Source organism: Triturus cristatus, chromosome 11, assembly GCF_964204655.1.
Source record: "Triturus cristatus chromosome 11, aTriCri1.1, whole genome shotgun sequence".
Taxonomy (NCBI): Eukaryota; Metazoa; Chordata; class Amphibia; order Caudata; family Salamandridae; genus Triturus; species Triturus cristatus.
In genome coordinates this window covers 518,682,622-518,701,048 of record NC_140594.1, presented here as the reverse complement: position 1 = coordinate 518,701,048, position 18,427 = coordinate 518,682,622, and the positions used below count along the sequence as shown (strand labels likewise).

General features: G+C 42.8%; 1 protein-coding gene across 1 annotated transcript in view; it reads left to right on the top strand.

The window, feature by feature from the left end:
• The window catches only part of LOC146784501 (zinc metalloproteinase-disintegrin-like VLAIP-B), a 3,966,015-nt gene that overhangs the window by 1,575,249 nt on the left and 2,372,339 nt on the right, over nucleotides 1-18,427 (top strand). The window contains exons 9-10 of the mRNA XM_085632966.1: nucleotides 5,301-5,470; nucleotides 5,987-6,071. Coding sequence (XP_085489092.1) covers nucleotides 5,301-5,470; nucleotides 5,987-6,071 — 255 coding nt within the window. The remainder of the gene's footprint in view (nucleotides 1-5,300; nucleotides 5,471-5,986; nucleotides 6,072-18,427) is intronic.

Here is an 18,427-nt window from a genome sequence, read left to right as displayed (position 1 = left end):
TCAAAATAGCACATATCCTTATACACCATGTGGGACCAGAATCATCAGAATCGGATAAGTAAATTTGGAGTTATGAATTTGTACAGTTTTTAAAAATAGACACAGTACTGTTTTTTAATTGGTAATGTTATCATATAGAGGAAAGATATACAATGCATACAGGTACTTCACAGTGACTTATGGGACCAATCTCCTTGAGTTAAAGTAAGTATTGTGCAAGGTCCAAGCCAGCACCAACAGGTCACCTCGTGTGGTACTGGGGTGGCCGGGTGCAGAAGTGCTTTTCAGCATTGGGTGGCCAATGTTATCCTATGGGGAAAAACATGTACTGCACTTTGGCACTTGACAGCAACTTATGGTACCAATCTTTTGGACCTAAGGTAAGTATGGGGAAAGTTCCAAGGCCACACCAACAGGTTACCTTGGGAAGCTCTGGGGCATCCAGGCGCAGAGCTGTGTTACGATGTTGGGTATACAGTTCACTTTAATGAGGAATGGTCCAGTTGCAAAGAGGCAGCAAGCTGGGACTGGTAGACCAGTCAGGCTGAACCAATGAGGTGGCTCAGGTCTCATGATGCTCGGGGACCTGGGGACACCTTTGGTCTAGGCCTGGGCGTATTCCGTGGAGTTTTGTTATGTGGAACCCCGCAAAGTTACAAAAAAACTCTGCGATGTTCCGCGAGTGGCGGAGCGCAGTGCAAACCGCAGTTTGTGCTGGTATTCCTGCCACTCGGGTAGAAATTCCGATGCACATCGCGAAGTGGAGTTTTTTCTGCACAGCTCCGCGGAGTCCGGAGTGCAGAAAACTTCGCAATCTTTGTTCCACTTCTCCTTGGATCAGGGCAGCCGAGTGGAGAGGTGTTCTGAGGTATCGGGGCTGCAGGTGGCGTTGGTGTGGGCAAACCCAAGGTGGGGTCAGTGTATCACACTGGCACAGTTGGCCCACTTCAACTTGGGCTCGGGGCACAGGTGCAGTGGTGCTTTCCAGTGTCGTGTTTGCGGTGGTACGGAGTGCTCACAGTTCTTTTGCAGTACTTGCAGGGCAGCAGCTCTGCTACTCAATGAAAGTTTCTGGGTTTTTATTGAAAGCAGGCAGTCCTCCCAGGCTTTTGGAGTCACAGAAGCTACAGGAAAAGACAACTTTAGTGCCATTTGGCGGAACCAGCAGACAGGCACGCAGGGTTAGGGCCAAGTCAGTTGCTTCTCCACAGTCCTTGCTTATTGCAGCTCTTTGGTGTCCTTCTTCTTCTTAGGTCAGCAGGAATCTGTTTTCCTGGTGACAGGGGTGGTAGGGGTGTGTAGTGTAGTAGCCAATGGACTACTGACCCCTGGGGTCATTTCACCACATATATGACAACTACCTGTGGGAAGTGCACACAGCCTTGTGCCAGAGTTTCTAGTTCTGACATCTCAAAGATAACAGACTTTTACATTTTTTGCATCCAAATCAGTTAGCCAACCTTAAGGGTAGAACTAGCCTGAAGGTGGGCACGCCTAATTTTCCCACCTATTCAGGCACCAAATAGGCCTGTACAGAGGGGTTTGATCCCCTCATCTCTGAGCGAAGCCAGATTCAAATACCAAAGCGGGTGGGCTCTTTGAAGCTCCCGGTTTTAGAATTCCAATTTACAGGTCATCCTGTGGGAGTAGTTGGAAACACCCTCTGCACAGAGCAGACTTTTTTCCTGACTTCCTGAGATCAAAGGTCCTCACCCCTGGGGTCACAAACTCATCATGCTGGCTGGGACAAGTCAGCCAGCAAACTAGTAATTGGTAGGTTTTCAGGGGACACTTCTGGGGTGCCCTATGGGTGCATGCATTAATTAATCCATCACTGAAATCAGTGTATATTTAATAATACAAGATGTTTGATACCAAACATCTTTGGCTTCAGTAAAGCCATCATGTAGTTGGGGAACTCGTTTTCACTAGTGTACAGCACATGTATTTAAAATGGTTTCCCTGGTCACTTGCACTGGCAATAATTGAACTGACCATTACAGGGGCATATCTGCTGATGCAGTTATATCCACACATGTACTATAGTGCACCCTGCCTTACGACTGTAAGGCCTGCTCTAGGGGTGACTTACCTATACTAAATTCACTGTCTGCAGGCATGGCACACAGGACTGTATGCCATGTTGTGCTTTCACTTTTGTCTGCACAAACACACACATCTGACAATAGCAGTCTGCATGAGTTTGGTGAGGGGCCCCTAGGGTGGCATAATGCACGCTGCAGGTCTTAGGGACCCTCCTTAGTACTCCATGTCCTAGATACCAGTAGTAGAATTTATTAGGGACTTACAGAGGGTGCTAAAGGTCTGGACCTTGGGGATCAAGTCACCAGTTGTCTCGTTTTCAGGAAAGACCACTGGCACTGGTGACCTGGTTAGCAAGTGCACATCAGTAAAAGTTGCATCAAATACCAGGCAAAACGTGGGGGTGGGGGTTACTGCTCCAAATACATAGTTTTCTACAGTCACTCGCTTTTGTTGGTTTAATAAAGATGAACGTTTTTCCTGCCACCTAAATACTCAGGCAGGCTAGAAACATTCATGCATATTGGACTCCAAGCTCTCTCGATTTCTTCTTCACCTCCATGAATGACACTCAGCGTTGTTGTAACTGTGCTGTATCATCCAGGTAGATTGAGATCTTGGCATTGCCAAGACAAAAGGGTCTGCTATGCATGCTTGGTGCAGGATATAGTCATTATCCCGGAAAGGCATCAGTCGTGATGGGGGTGTCCCTGGTTATGGAGATCTCGCAGGCACCCTATGAGCTCTCTCAAGTGCCTAAAATCTGGAAAGGCCCTCTGGCACCACCACCTACTGGAATTACTCATCCAGGTATGAAATCATAGAGGTACCGTCTATGCTTTCAGACAAACCCCATACTCTTATATTGTTGCATTGAGCATGCCCCTCTTGGTTTTCAATTCTATCTTCCAAACCCTGCTTTTGCACGAGAATTGTAGCCATTTGCGCTTTATGAGCTCTCCTTGCAGGTGTCAGCTCTGATATTTCACCTTCCATTTTACGTAGATGTTCCGAAATATTCTTTTGGTCCTCCCTCAGCAAGCCAATATCAACCACTAAATTGTCCATCTTGTCTTTTAAAGAGTTCCTGGTGGACCTAATGGCCGTTCTTGTTTTTAAAGGGCCAGCCACCAAATTTTCATCTTGAATGGCACTGTGATTTACCTATGTTTGCAGAGCTAGAGAGCTGCCCTGACATGTTTGTGTTAGAGCACACTGGGTGCAGAGGATAGGAGTAAAATTGGTCATGCAATCTAGACCACACCCTGATATTAGCCCCCAGAAAGCACTGTATTGGTCTACTGTGAAGAGCCTTCCACTATATTAGCACGTTAGAGCCTGCTCCAGGCACCAACATTGATCTTTGCGCTTACAGCTTACAGTAAGTAGTTGCAACACTATCACACTTTCCTCATGTTGAAGGGACAGTTGGAATGGGATTCTCCCACCAGGAAGTTCAGCGACCTGTCTGAAGCATTCAGATTTTTTAGAGAATACAGTTTAGATTGGTGCAGTCGGTAGTATCATTACAAAGTCCCTTGCGGGCTGATCATTGCGTGTTATGTAGAAGAAAGGCCTCCTTGCTCTCACTACTTGGCCTCTTCCTCACCTCTGCAAAGGGGCCAACATCAAGCTGTACGTGCATATCTCTGGGCTGAGGTTCCACCCAGAGGCCTGGGCTGCGCAAGTGTTTAGATTGGGCGCCACCTCTTGGTGTCATTGTACTCACCAGTGCTCTGTGTCTCTGTATGCTGCACTCCCTCCAACACAGTTGAAGCCCCTGATGAGCACACTGGCTGCCTACAGTTTACTTCCCCTTTTGATTATGCACATCCAAGGCCAGTGGAATGATGTATTATATACATGGGCCTTAGGGCCACCAGTAGCAATGCTCACTCCAGTATACAGGTTAGCTTTACCTCCCCGGGTTGAGAAGTGTGATAGTAGATGTGAAGTTGGGATAATGGATGAAAACTAGGAATGATAAATGAGAAGCAGGGATGAGAAATAGGGAGTGGCAATGAGAAGTGAGAGTGACCTGTGTGGATGATGGATGAAAAGTAGATTATGAGAAGCAGGGATCATAGATGTAAAGTAGGGTGATGGATGAGATGTAGCAATGAGAAGTAGGGATGATGGATTAGTAGTAGGAATGAGAAGTGATGATGGGTGATGGATGAGACGTAAGGATGATGGATAATTGATGAAAAGTAGGAATAATGGATAGTAAGTGGCAAGTAGTGACGAGAAGTGGAGATGATGAATGATAAGTAGGAATGATGCATGAAAAGTAGAAATGCTTGACAAAAAGTAGAGGTAATGGATGACAAGTAGGGATTCTAGATGACGGGTCTATAGAAGGGATGAGAGTTAGGGAAGTTGGATGAGACATAGAGATGGGAAGTGGAGATGAATGTAGAAAGGAGACTTAGGGCTCGATCATGAGTGTAGCAGTCCACGGGCTGCCAATCTCACGGGGGCGTGTCGGTGGCAGTCTTCTGACCTCTCTATTACAATTAGGGTGGTCTGACCACCGTTGCCTCACTGCAGCCACCAGGGAACTGCCATTCCCTGGCAGTGTTGGAGTACTCATTTGGCTGAGTTTTCTCTCCACCATAGTTTTCATGGCGATTCCTTCTCCATGAAAACTGTGGTGTTGAGGAAACAAAAGGGGCTTCCTTGTGCCCCAGGGCCATGGGTTGCATGCAGGGGGACACAACATGTGCCTCCCTGTGTGCATGCACCCCAATTCCTGCACGCATGAGGCACCAACGGGAGAATGTAAAAAAAAGCCAGCCAGACACAAGAAACACTCGTAATCTGGTGGTCATCCTGACCACAGGTTTAGCAGTGCGGCGGTGGGGTGGACCCGGCGCCGCACTGCCAAACTTGTAATTAGACCCTAAGTTATGATGGATGATGGGTAGGGATGAAAAGTATGAAAGGCAGATAAGAAGTAGGAATGAGAAGTAGGAATTATAGATAAGAAGTAGAGATGAGAAGCAGGGATGATAATGGATGAGAAGTGTGGCATTGAAATAGCATTCAGGGTTGAGAAGTCATTAATTAGTATGTCCTAAAATGGATGTTGCACATAGATAATATCAAAAGATAACAATACAAGAATGAATTCAAACTAAAATGCATTTTACAATTCTGATGCTCCAGTGACTGAATAGTTGATAACCACAAATGCAAAACAATTTCCTCAAGAACTTTTGAACAAGTTAAAAATAAGCTTTATCATTTTTGCCTAGGTTTATAAAACTATAAATATATTTGTGGCATTGATTGGCATAGAAATATGGTCTACGAATGATCCTATAGAAGTTACTACAGATATTGATGCCGTCCTTGAAGCATTCACAAAATGGAGAACAGAAACCTTGCTGAAGAGGAAACAAAATGACAATGCCCAGTTACTCACGTAAGTTTTAAGAGATTTGGCTTTCTGCCTAAGATGGAAAATGTGTTCAGATATTCCTGTTTTGTGGGGCTCAACGATTAACAAATGTGACCAGTTATAATAAATGTCATTTATACTGCAGCTTGAAAGGCACAAGACAGAACAATCCACATCAACAGGTTTTAGTCTGGTGTGAAATACATTTCAAGGATATTGTTATTCATGAGTGTTAATGCAGACATATACCCTTTTTAACAAGTTTGGTGTTTCATTTGTGTTATATTGCAGTCTAAGGGTTCTTACATTTAAGTGAATCCTATTGTGTCAAGGTCTTCTCATGAAATCCCTAAGCAAACAGTATTTTAAATGTATATTTTAAATCGCATGCTCATATTTGGCAGCAAAGCCTTGTATGCCTTTAGTAGGCAACACTCTTGAGTTCTATGTTTCATTTTCTACCTACCTATTGTATTTGCATTCAACCTGGATTGTTTCCTCACTACAACAACTAACTACACATATAACCTCCCTCTCTAGGAATGTTGTCTTTGAAAAATCAATAATTGGTCTGGCATTTTTCACGGGCATGTGTAGTGTGGACAATTCTGCTGCAGTTATTCAGGTAGGCTGATCCTTTCTCTAGAGGTTTGCAAAACGTGTGCTTTGATCAGAACCAAACAAATCAATCTGAGTGAAAATACTTTGCATAGTACTCTACTGATATGGTGACACTTACTTAGTTCTCCTTTATTTTAGCCTAAATACATGTTGTAGGCCTCTTTGCTTTGCACATGTAACCAAATAAGAAGTTTGTCTTTGTGCGACAATATTATTCTAAAAATACATTGCACATGTTTTATTATTCAGTGCATTTTCCTGGTACTCAGTCTGAACATTTCGTACAGCGTCGAACAACACCAAGCCTAGTTTTCTTCTGTGGTAGGGTAGCAACATATTTCAACATTTAGACATAACTGAGAGACCTAGCTGCTGTTTTATAGCATGGCGCTTATCATACAAGCCAAGACTTGCAGTTTTAAAACAGAGAAGAGGATTTTTAGCAGCGGGAAGGTTCTGGGACGGTCGCACCAGCTTTGCACAATCCAAGATGTAGACCAGCTAACTTCAAATGCCAGGTATGGGGCCTGGAACTAATTCCAGAGTTCACTGATATATCACTGTGCTCACGTAGTGAGGATAGGCTTAGGCATATATATCATTTGCCATGCTAGGGCTTTTCATTGTGCACAGTTTACTAATAATGCTGATCACTTTGCTCAGTTGCATGTTTCTTAATTGCAGCAAAGTTGCTTCATGATAAGGCACGCTAGTTTCAATAAATATTGTAAATGTTCCTCGTGCCTCTTTTTTGTTTATTGTGGACATGCATGAGAGAAAGAACAAAAGGTGGGCCTGTTACCACGTCTTCCTGGCAGGGGCTAGAGTGTTGTGTTCTGGGGTGCAAATTTGCCTGTTAGTCTGGGAAGGTTAAGAGTGAATGTAAGGCACTATGAGCTAGTCGGATTCGGGCCCATAGGTACTGACGTGGTATGGTGACTCAGTCCCTACATACTGATGTTCTGTGATCCCAGGCATAGTTTTGTTTCCAAACAGAATTTCCACAACAATAAACTTTGAGATTCTACCCCTCTGAATCACACAATGTGTAAGTCAATAAAAAAATATAAATTATTTTTTTCTGACAGTGTTTTGGTTCAGAGAGTAATATGAGGTTCAAAGTTTTAATGAAAAAAATATGGAAAACTTTTTCTGTCAACTATTGACATGGGGAATACAAAAGGAGGAGAGGAGATGGCGATGTTAATGTTTGAAGCCATTTGGGGGTGACTCAGTTCTGTCCTTTCGCTACCTACTCAAAAGTATGAGAGGCCTGAACATGTAATTATCTATTGGACTAGGTTTTTCTCTGTACAATGCAATTGAGGTAAACGCGCACTATTTGTTGCATCATTTTCTACCGTTTTAGAGCCCCATAAATAATACAGTGAAGATAAATTGACCTTCCTAATGTCTTCTTTGTGATTGGTGCCAATAGAAGACACCTTTTACTATGCTGACTTCTCTAGCTGCATAATTCTGCAGTTGTGAATAATGCTGAGAATCTGTCCATTATGTGAATTCCTACTATTTGAGTGAAAAGCTGCCCGTTTTAGATTTTATGTAACAAACCTGTTATTGGCTGGACATCACATTCTGTAGTCAAACACTGACTGGGTACAGAACTCTGTCTTCTTTTATGTATGAGAGTAGATTATATCCTGTGAAACTGAAAGTTGTAATACTTTGCCTGGGACAGTATATGCTCATGTAATTTTATGGTTCGGCAGGAACACATTTTGGGAACCCAGGGCCACATTTACAATATTTTGAAACACAGCAGCACAGCAAGTCTTCCTCCTGCACTGCAGTGCTTCAAAAGAAAAGGACAGGAATGTGCTGTATCTACAAGAGAAGGACAGGAATGAGCTGTATCTACAAGATACGGTGCATTCCTGTTCTTTTCCTCTGCACTGGTGCACAATGGCCTGCCATGAGTCAACGCAAGAACCCTTGCGCCACGGTGCATGGGTGTCTGTGTTGTAGGGGTGATTGTTTTTGGGCTGGAAGGGACACCTTCCTGCACAAAAACGATCATGAGAAATGCTTTCCTCTTGCTGTGTTGCGCCTCCCTTATGCCTCCCCTGGGAGACATAGGAATCTGAAGCATTCCTAAGTTTAAAAAACCTTGTAAATCTGGGAATGCATCAGATTTCTTGGATGTTGTGTGGGAACACTGTAGGGAGCTGGCTCTGTATATACTATACCAAAGTAAGGTATAGTGTGCACCGAGTCCAGTGGAACCCCAAAGGTAGTCAGAGGTAAAAGTGACAATACCTTACTCTCTGTTTTTGGTAGTGTGGGTGAGCAGTAAGGGTTTATCAGAGGGAAGAGTTAAGCATTTATTGTACACACTCCAGCAAGAAATTATGTCACACACTCAAAGACTGAACTCAGACCAATTTGTTTGTATAAAAATATGATTTAGTAATTTTATTTCTAGAACCAAGCCAGGCCTGGTGCAGGTAAGCAAAATAATATTTTGCAGGTATATTGCAGTTAAAATACAATTGAAATGCTGTTGGATGCAATTGGTTTGTTTACAGGTAACTAAACACTCAAAATTACTTTACAGTTACTTTTGAGATTACTTTGTACATTACTCTTCAAGTTATTTTTTCGACTCAGTGTGATATGCCTAGATATCAAACTGGGTAAGTAATTCAGTTTTTGCACATTTGCAGTTTCTTAGGGTATCATACAAACCAACTCCACACTCCTATGGGAGAAAACAGTGTTATTGGTTTTTCGGTGCGTACTTAGGTTTTAGAGTTGGTATTCTGGGGTTAGAACCAGGGTTCCCCCAGGGTCGAGGATGCACTCTCAAAGCACCCTCAGTGGCAGTAGGGCGGCCGGATGCCGAGTGCTGAGTCCCAATGTTATCCAAAAGGGGTAGGGGACCTCCGGTTCATGGCTGCTCACAAGCAGGCCACAAGGTTGTGGGAGCAAAGCATCTGGTGTTAGGCTAAGGGCAAAGGAGGATCTGATTTAGCACACAAGGTGCACCCACAGTGGCACAGGAACAGTGCTGTTTTGGCGTCAGGTGCCATTTTGTTTTCAATGGGATTTGTCGGTTTTGGGATTTGGGTGGAGGTTCTGTCCAGGAAGATGTCCAGGAGAAACCAACAGCTGGGCAGGTAAGTTGGAGGCTCGGGGACATAGGTGCACCTCAGGTTCTCCTCCCCAGGGTTGCTGGATTCAGGGGTGTCTTTTGAGGCTGGATTTCACCTTGCCAGGCAACTCGAGGTTGGAGGGGTCTCTTGCAGAGGCTGTAGGTGACGTCAGGGAGTCCTGAAGGGGTCAAACCATGATGGACACAGACTCTGGAGTGCTGAGGGACCTCACTGGGACTGGTGGGTTACTCGAACTCGGGCCATAGGAGACGGGTCGAGTGGTGGTCCCAGGCGTCTGGTTTCTATGGCCTCAGCAGGCTCAGAGTCTGTCTTGGGAGTTTCATTTGAACAGAGCTGCTGCTCACAGGAGAGCCAGTCTTTGTTGAAGGCAGTCAGTCCTACCAGGGTTCTGGAGGTCGCTGGCTGCAGGACAAGGCAACCTTTGGCGCAGGATCTCTGGAAACTGCAGACATGCCGGTATGACTGGGTCCAAGTCAGGTCTTCTCCGTAGTCTCCTCTATTGGGCGTCTTCTTTCATCCTTCTTGTGGGAATCTGTCTTCTAGGTTCAGGGCTGCCCCCTAAACACTGTGTTTAGGTGGCTTTTTAGGGGTCTTGAGGTCATTAGCCAATGGGCTCCTGACCTTAGAGTGACCACACCCTTGGTGTGCTCACCCCACGTGGGGGAGTGGGTACAATACCTAAGCCTGATTGGAGAGTGCCTGATATCTGCAAGATGGCGGGCACTGAAGAGTGGGCTTCACCTTGCCTCCCCCACCTGAAGGGTGGGGTTGGCAGAGGTGGGCACACCTTCTGAGCTGTGCTAATTTTTCCCGCCGAAAAAGAGGGAAGACAGGAAGAGGGCCTGCTCCTCATAGCAGGAGAGGCCGCGTGTCACGTTACAAAGGCGGTATGGATTTTGAAACTCCCCTCTTGATACTCTGCCTGGCCTTGGTCAGGTGTGACCACCTCTGCCCAGGAAAGGCTTTGTTTCTGGGCTCAGGGAGTGAAGTCACCCACCCCATGGGTCCAGAGACATGTCTTGTGGTGTGATGGCGCGGGTTACCAGCTTGGGTTACTCACACATACCATATACTCACCTGGGCCCATAACATTCATACAAGTGAGCTTGTAAAAACCCGTTGTCATCAATTTGGTGTGTTACCTGCAAAGTTGGTATTCACCTTTACCAAATCTTGCCAACTTGATCTCCTTGTCAATAATTTTGTCTTTTCCATGGATCAAGTAGCTGAGTTAGTTAGAGTAGAAATTACATTAACTTTACCTTTGAAATAACCACAAAACGCGAAAAGTTTAAAATCTTTTTCTAATCAATAATTTGTGAGTCAAATAAAACACAGTCTAACACCTTCTTCCTTCAAGAAGAATTTAAAGTCAAACAAAGCAAACTCACAAATAAAAGATCAATGAAGGTGGTACCTGGAGAGGGAGAAAAATAGAGCAGTACGAGGATATACTACACAGATTTATAATTACCAAGGATAGTGCGAAGACCAAACCCCTGGCCTAGGAGTCGGGTGAAGGTCTCCCAAACAAGACAGGAGATGAAGATCAGGACAGGTTCAGGACCGGGAAGGTGACCTCTTCTAAGTGCAACGCCTGCGTCGCACCCCTCTCTGGCACTACTCTCCTCGGATAGTTCTTCCGCAACTCCCCTTCTAGATGATAGGCTTTCGATCAGTTTCTCGTTCTCTCAAGCAGGGTCTCTGGAGTCTGGAATCAGCACAGAGTCTGTGGCTGTCCCTGCATCTGTGATGACGGTGTCATCCCTTCTCCTCATCGCGCGCACACTTAACTAAACTTACCTCAATTATATTATTCTACGTGTATGTCCCACCCCCCAATGTTTCAATTTCGTGAAAACCCCAACTTCTGATTGGGCAAGGAGAGGAGGTCATCACACCATACTGAAAGTAATATTTTTCTTAAGACCATTGTTCTATGTTTCCGCCCCTTAATTTACTTTCCCAAAGCTTTATTCCCACCCGCATTTCACGTTATGATCAATACATTTTTAAATATTATTTAAGTTTCTTCCTTTGTCCGGGTCAATAAGTTGAGTTCCCATGCGTTTCTCTCCAGTGTGGCCTTGGCTGTGTTTCAACTACGTCATCATGGTTTCGGCAGGTTTCTGTGCGCCTGCGCGGAAAGCAGGTGGGGTAGGGATTTCAGTCACCTTCCGAGGCCCAAATATGAACTAATAATAAAGTCAGAAAAAGACACGTTAGAATACGAAAATAAATGATTTCACTGTATACCACTTATCTCTACTCTATCCCCATTTACTTATTTTAGTCTTTCGCATTAGTGTTTAGTATATCTTATAAGGTTTAGTTTAAGCAATAGCATGCACATTAACATGTGAGTTTCAAGCAGCCATATTAAGAGCTATTGCGCAGCTGCAAAGTTTTCACCCCCAAGCATAGAAGGCGTCATACTACGTAGGTGCAGTAAACGCATGCGCAGTGAAGTTCCCGCGGTTTTGGAGGCCATTTTAAGACACTCGGGTTACTTGTTAGTAATACACATATAAAAGCTTCCCCTAGATACAGAATATTGTGTGTAATGCAATATTAGTATTACAAATGAGAGGAAGGTAACCCCTGGGTACTTTTAGGTCTAAGAGGAGGGGAGAGCAACAAATGAATAAAGAAAGACCTCTTATCTGACCTGTCTTGTTCCTGTGGAAATTAATCTCTTATATACTACACAAACCCCCACATGTGCACAGTTACTCAAAAACCATTTTAATTTCTTTATATGTCATTTTATTTACTTTTTTTTATAAAAATAGAGACAAAAGTATACATAACAATATATTCACAATTATCAAGTGGACATCTAATTCACATGTAAAACATACACTTTGTTTCCTCAAAAGTTAGACAACGTATTTGTATGGAAACAAAATTTTTTGTTTAGAGACCCCAAAAAGAAAAAAAAAAAAAATGGTCTGGCAGCCTAAAATAGGCTTTATTGCCACACACATAATAGATTCTAGGAAATACTGGATCTGTCCCTCCTTTTAGTCCCCATTCTCCAATTACTAAGACATTATGTTCACATTCACTGGAACCAATAAACACATTGTCATATTCAGTCTTTAACCTGGAGACAGATTTTCCCTTTCTTTTCAAAGTCTAAGGACATAGCAGCATGAGTCTTGCCATTTGCATAATGCTCTTCTTCCTCAGCCCATTTAGGTATCTGAGGTTTAGGTTCATAAGCTCTTCTTTGGAAATCCTGTCTCCTTGTATCAACTAAATTCAAAAATATTTTCTCTACTTCATGTAATTTACACGTTAAATTGTGCTTATGTGCTTAGGCTATATCTATTGCTTTCATGGTTAGATAATATTCACCCATAAATTGTGAGTCTCTTGTACTAAGGACAGGGTTCATGCTCTTTCGCATAGGAACCTCGGAAAAAATCACATCTACTTTAGAATAATAATATTGCAATTTCCCTGTTCTATAAAATAGGCTCGCTAAAATACTACATGAAATACCATACGTCAATGGTAAATGATGATATGTCACTCCTTCTGCTACAGATGCGGGTAATTTCATACACACGTAACAATCACTAACCTCCATGGTCTCTACATATTGTACTAACAGGTTTGTGAAAACATTTAAGTCTGTGTCATTTTTATTCACAGTGTGATGTAAATCTAACTCATCTGGTGCTTCTAATTTTACCTTATCTCTTACCTTATCTCTTTTGATGTTAGCTATCCTTTCATGTGTATTAGTGCCATTCTGTACATTTGTAACCATCAAATAGGGAATGGCTACTGTTTGGTTTTCCAACAGCTCTATTGTCAGCCATTTTCAAATTGGATAAAAAGATTTCTCTTCTTCAATTTAGTATTTCAACTTTGTGACAAAATATACAAGGGGGAAATATTTATTTTCAAGTTGGTCTCACTTCTTCGTCAATTTGCTCTGCATTTAAACTTTCATCATCTTCTCCAATTATTTCCAAATTCTTGAAATCTTCAAGAATAAGGTACGTCCATCCAGGACCTTTGAATTTATTATTTATTTATTTCAATCTCTGGCTTCTTTGTTTTGGTGTTTCAGTTGATGGTCCAGATCAACTGGATACTTCAAATACTTGCTCTAGTTCTGTTATGGTTTTAAAGTGGTATTTCAATCTCTTGATAACACCAGGCCATTTATACCCTTTCTGATTCTTTTAATTTGCACTGCACTTTCACTTGCTTCAAGTGTTCTTTTATTTTCATTAGTTTGTGGCACAACTTGATTATTTTTGTCTTCCGAACCTCTCTCTACCTGACCTTGTCCAGGTTTTATTAATTTATTGTCTCTTACCTGGATGCGTTCTTCTTCCCTAGTCTGACCCTGTTCAGGTTCAGTTTTGATTGTTTTTTCTTCTTCTTTTACCTGAACTTGTTCAACATTTCCTATCTGTTCCTGCTCAGGTCTTTTTGTTTCTTGATTTTCGTCTGCCTGAACGTGTTCTCTAAACCCTACCTGTCCCTCTTTAGACTCTGGAGCTGTGACTTCTATTTCATTAGTCTGAGTTGATTGTTCTTTCCTTATCTGGCCCTGCTCAGGTTCCCTAACAATCGTGTTTTCTACTTCCAGAGCGCGTTCTTCGGATCCTATCTGGTCCTCACTCTTTTCCTGACTAGCTAATCCAGTTTGGCTTCTGGTTCTTACAAACACTTCTGGTATGTCTACTATTGAGATCCAATCATCCTGACTGGTGCTTAGTTGTTCTTGGTCAGCTACTTCAGGACCTTTTAATTGGGATCCTTCAGCTGTGCAACCTTCAGCCCCCTCAACTGCTTGAGTCAGTTGAGGTTCTTCCTCGTCAGGTGCTGGTAGTCTTTTAGTATGGCTTGCATGAATCCAATTAGGCAAACCTGCACACTTTACTGCTGTTGTTGTAACCAATGTAACCTGCTGTGGTTTGTCCCACCTTGGTGCTAGGCACGATTCTCGAGTGTCATTCTTCACTACAACCCAGTCACCGGGATTCAGATCATGCGCTTGGTTCGGCTGCCTGGGGACTGCGTCTTCTCCAAACTGGTCAGATATAGAACGCACTTGGTCAGCCAACTCTTTGCAATACTCTAGTACCAAATCATCAGTTATATTCAACAGCTTGTGTCCTGGTATACATGCCTGCCTCAACTGCTTGAGTCAGTTGAGGTTCTTCTTCGTCAGGTGCTGGTAGTCTTTTAGTATGGCTTGCATGAATCCAATTAGGCAAACCTGCACACTTTACTGCTGTTGTTGTAACCAATGTAACCTGCTGTGGTTTGTCCCACCTTGGTGCTAGGCACGATTCTCGAGTGTCATTCTTCACTACAACCCAGTCACCGGGATTCAGCTCATGCGCTTGGTTCGGCTGCCTGGGGACTGCGTCTTCTCAAAACTGGTGAGATATAGAACCCACTTGGTCAGCCAACTCTTTGCAATACTCTAGTACCAAATCATCAGTTATATTCAACAGCTTGTGTCCTGGTATACATGCCTGCCTCATTGCTCTTCCCATGATTATTTCATGGGGACTCAATCTGGTATTCTTTTCTGGAAAATCTTCTAAGTCCCATCAGAACAAGAGGTAAAGCATCAGGCCAGTCCAGTGGAGTGGATGCACACACCTTCCCCAGCCTTGACTTAATTGTGCCTTTCAATTGTTCTACCACTCCAGATGCTTCTGGACGGTATGCGCAGGGCAGCTTTTGTTCAATTTTAAATGCTTTACAAATGAATCGAATTATTTCATTATTAAATTGAGACCCTTGGTCTGATTCAATAGTTACTGGAAAACCGAAATGAGGTATAAGCTCTCTCAATAGGAGCTTGGCCACTGTCAAGCTGTCATTTCTTCTGGTGGGGCATGCCTTCACCCACTTTGAGAATAAACAAACGGTGACAAGTACATATTTCAATCCTTGACAAACAGGCAACTGAATGAAATCTATTTGAAGTCTTATAAAAGGACCTTCAGCCTTTCCGATTTTCCCCATACAGACTATTGTTTTCTTCCTGGATTTATTTGTTGGCATGTCAAGCATCTTTGGCAAAGACTCTCTGCAATGTTCCTGAACCTCGGATTAAACCAGTCTCGTCTGAAGAATCTAATCATTGCATCTCCGCCTATGTGGGTGTCTCCATGATACATCCTAGCTATTTGTGCAAGCATACAGTCTGGTAATACAGGTCTGTCATCTAAGTAAACCCATACACCATCTTCTGCCCTTCTCTGACAACCAATTTTCTCCCACTCTTCTCTTTCTTTTGTCTCTGCTTCATCTTGTAGTTCTCTTACTTCTCTCCATGTTTGTAATCCTGACAATAGCATAAATTGGCAGGTGATTCCACAATGTTCAGCTTTCCTGTTTACTGCCATTCGAAATTTTGCGCAGTGTTGGGCAACCTGGTCAGCATAACGATTACCGCCAGTCACACGGTCATTTCCTGACTGATGTGCGACACATTTTACCACTGCCACTTCTTTTGGTAATTGTATTGCTTCAAGCAATTATTTAACAAAATTTCAATTTTTAATGGGAGACCCTGAAAAAGTCAGGAAGTCTAGCTGCAACCGAAGCTGGCCAAAGTTGTGCACAACCCCGTAACCATACTGACTGTCAGTATAAATGGTTAATTTTTCCCATTTTTGCAAGCTTTAATTAAAGCTATCAATTCAGCTACTTGTGCAGACTTGAATCCTGGTGAATAGGATGCTTTGACTATTCCAGCCAATGTACATACAGCATAAGCAGCACTCAAACCTCCTTTCTCATGGCGCATGCATGAGTCATCTACGAAAAGCTCATGTTCGGCATCTTTCAAAGGCTCATCCTGTATGTCTGGATGGGGTTTAGTACTGAGTACTGTTACGTCAAGACTTTTGTGTTCAGCTTCATCTTTCACTTCTTCATTGTATGGTAACAATGTAGCTGGGTTAAGAACAGTACATCTAATTATGGTCACATTTTCTGCTCCTAATATGATCCTCTCATATTTTGTCAATCTGCTTGGAGTGAGATACTGAGTTCGAGTTCTTGTTAAAAGAATCTCAACTGCATGGGGGACGTACACCTTTACAGGGCATCCCATCACAATAGACTCACTTTGTTCTAGACTCATGCACGTTGCAGCCACAGCTTTTAGGCATCCCGGCAATGCGGATGCTACAGGATCTAAAGTAGCAGAAAAATATGCCACATGACGTCGCATTAGACCATGTCTCTGTGTTAAGACTGAGAGGGCGCAATTTTCTCTCTCGCAACAGAATAATGCAAATTCTTTCGAATAATCTGGCACACCTAGAGCAGGTGCTTCACACAAACAATTTCGTAATTTCACAAAAGATTGCATGCTCTGATCATCCCATTCTATTGGGTCTTTTACTTGTTTCATTGTCATTTGTATAAAGGGTTTTGCCAATAGAGAAAACCCTACAATACATTGCCTGCAATATCCCATGACACCAAGGAACATCCTTATTTCCTTTTGGGATTGTGGTAGTGTCATTTGTTTTATTATTTGTATTATCTCTGTGGTCACTATCCTTAGTCCTTGTTCTATTTGGTGTCCAAAGTATTTTACTTTGTTTCTGCAAAATTGTAGTTTCTCAGGGGATACTTTATGTCCACCTTTGGCTTGATGGTTCAATAGGGCAATGGAATCAGTTACACAGTCACTCCTGGTTTTGAATGCGACCAGTAAGTCATCAATATACTGCACCAGGACTGACTCTCGGGGTAGCACTAATGTCTCAAGACATTTTTTCAAAATGTGGTTAAAAATCGAAGGACTTTCTGTGTACCTTTGAGGAACGCGATTCCAAACATAGATACGATCCTCAAATTTAAAGGAAAATAAAAAATGACTATCAGGATGCAGAGGGATGGAGAAAAAAGCATGGCATAAATCAATTAAGGTACATCATGTTGCATTCCATGGTATTTGGTACAAAATCACTGTAGGATTGAGTACTATTGGGTAACAGGGCACGACAATCTTGTTTATCTTTCTTAAATCTTGAACTACCCTATATTTTCCGTTTGGTTTCTGAATGCCAATTATAGGGGAATTACAGGGACTACTCATGATTTCTTTTAAAATGCCTTGCTTGACCATTGGATCAATTTCTGCTGCAACACCAGCCTTTACTTTGGGACTCATCTTGTATTGTCTAGTACTTGGATAGACCGCACCTCCTTTCACAGTCACTTTAACAGGTTCTACATCTGTCATCAACCCTACTTCTTTTCCTGTAAAATCCCACACTTCAGGATTCACTGTTGTTTTGACCTCATCTGGTAGGTCATCTTTTGTCATTACTGAATATAATTCATCTACTTCTATTCCTTGTTTAGCTAACATTATTTTGTATATTCCATCTTCATCTGGAGTTTGTATGGCAACACCATCCGGTGTGCCAAATATGGTGCAATTCATCTTGCACAACAAGTCCCTCCCTAATAAATTCACAGGACTAGAATCACATACCACGAACTTATGCATCTCTTTAAATTTTCCCATGCACACCTCCATTGGTTTTGTAATAGGGGTCCTAATTTGTTTATTAGAAACACCCACTACTTGGATCGCTTCTCCCGAGAGGGGTAGGTTTGGGATGTCTGCTGTTTTCACAGTAGAACGGGTAGTACCAGTGTCCAATAAAAAGGTAATGTCATTTCCTTCTACCTAACCATCAATATATGGACCTGACTGATCTACCGGTAGGTATGCGCCAAGTACGCACTCCTTTCCCTCCACTCTCAGGCACCGTCATTGATCTTGGTCTTCGAAATAAGTATCCTGCAAACGAAACTGCGATGTTACATAATTTTTCTTACCGCTTCCTTCTTGGAATCCGGTGTCCGCACTGTACTTGGCTTCACTCACAAAATTTGGCAAATGGGCAGGTGGCAATTGACTCTGTAGGTTTATAACCTGCTGTGGTTGACTCATTATCACCTCATTCTGCGTCTGTGGATTAAAATTTTGATTTGGGACATATTATTCTGTATATTTTTACACTCGTTCTTCCAATGCCCCAATTTTCCCACCCATGACAAGGGAACTTTTTATTTGCCTCTTCTCTACTCAACCGCCCTTTTGGTGTACCCCCATTATTTTCACCCTGACCTTGCCCTCTTCCTGTATTTCCTGCCTGATTCTGTAGCTGGAGCTCTTGCTGTACTAATTTCACTTGAGCCCACATCACTGTCT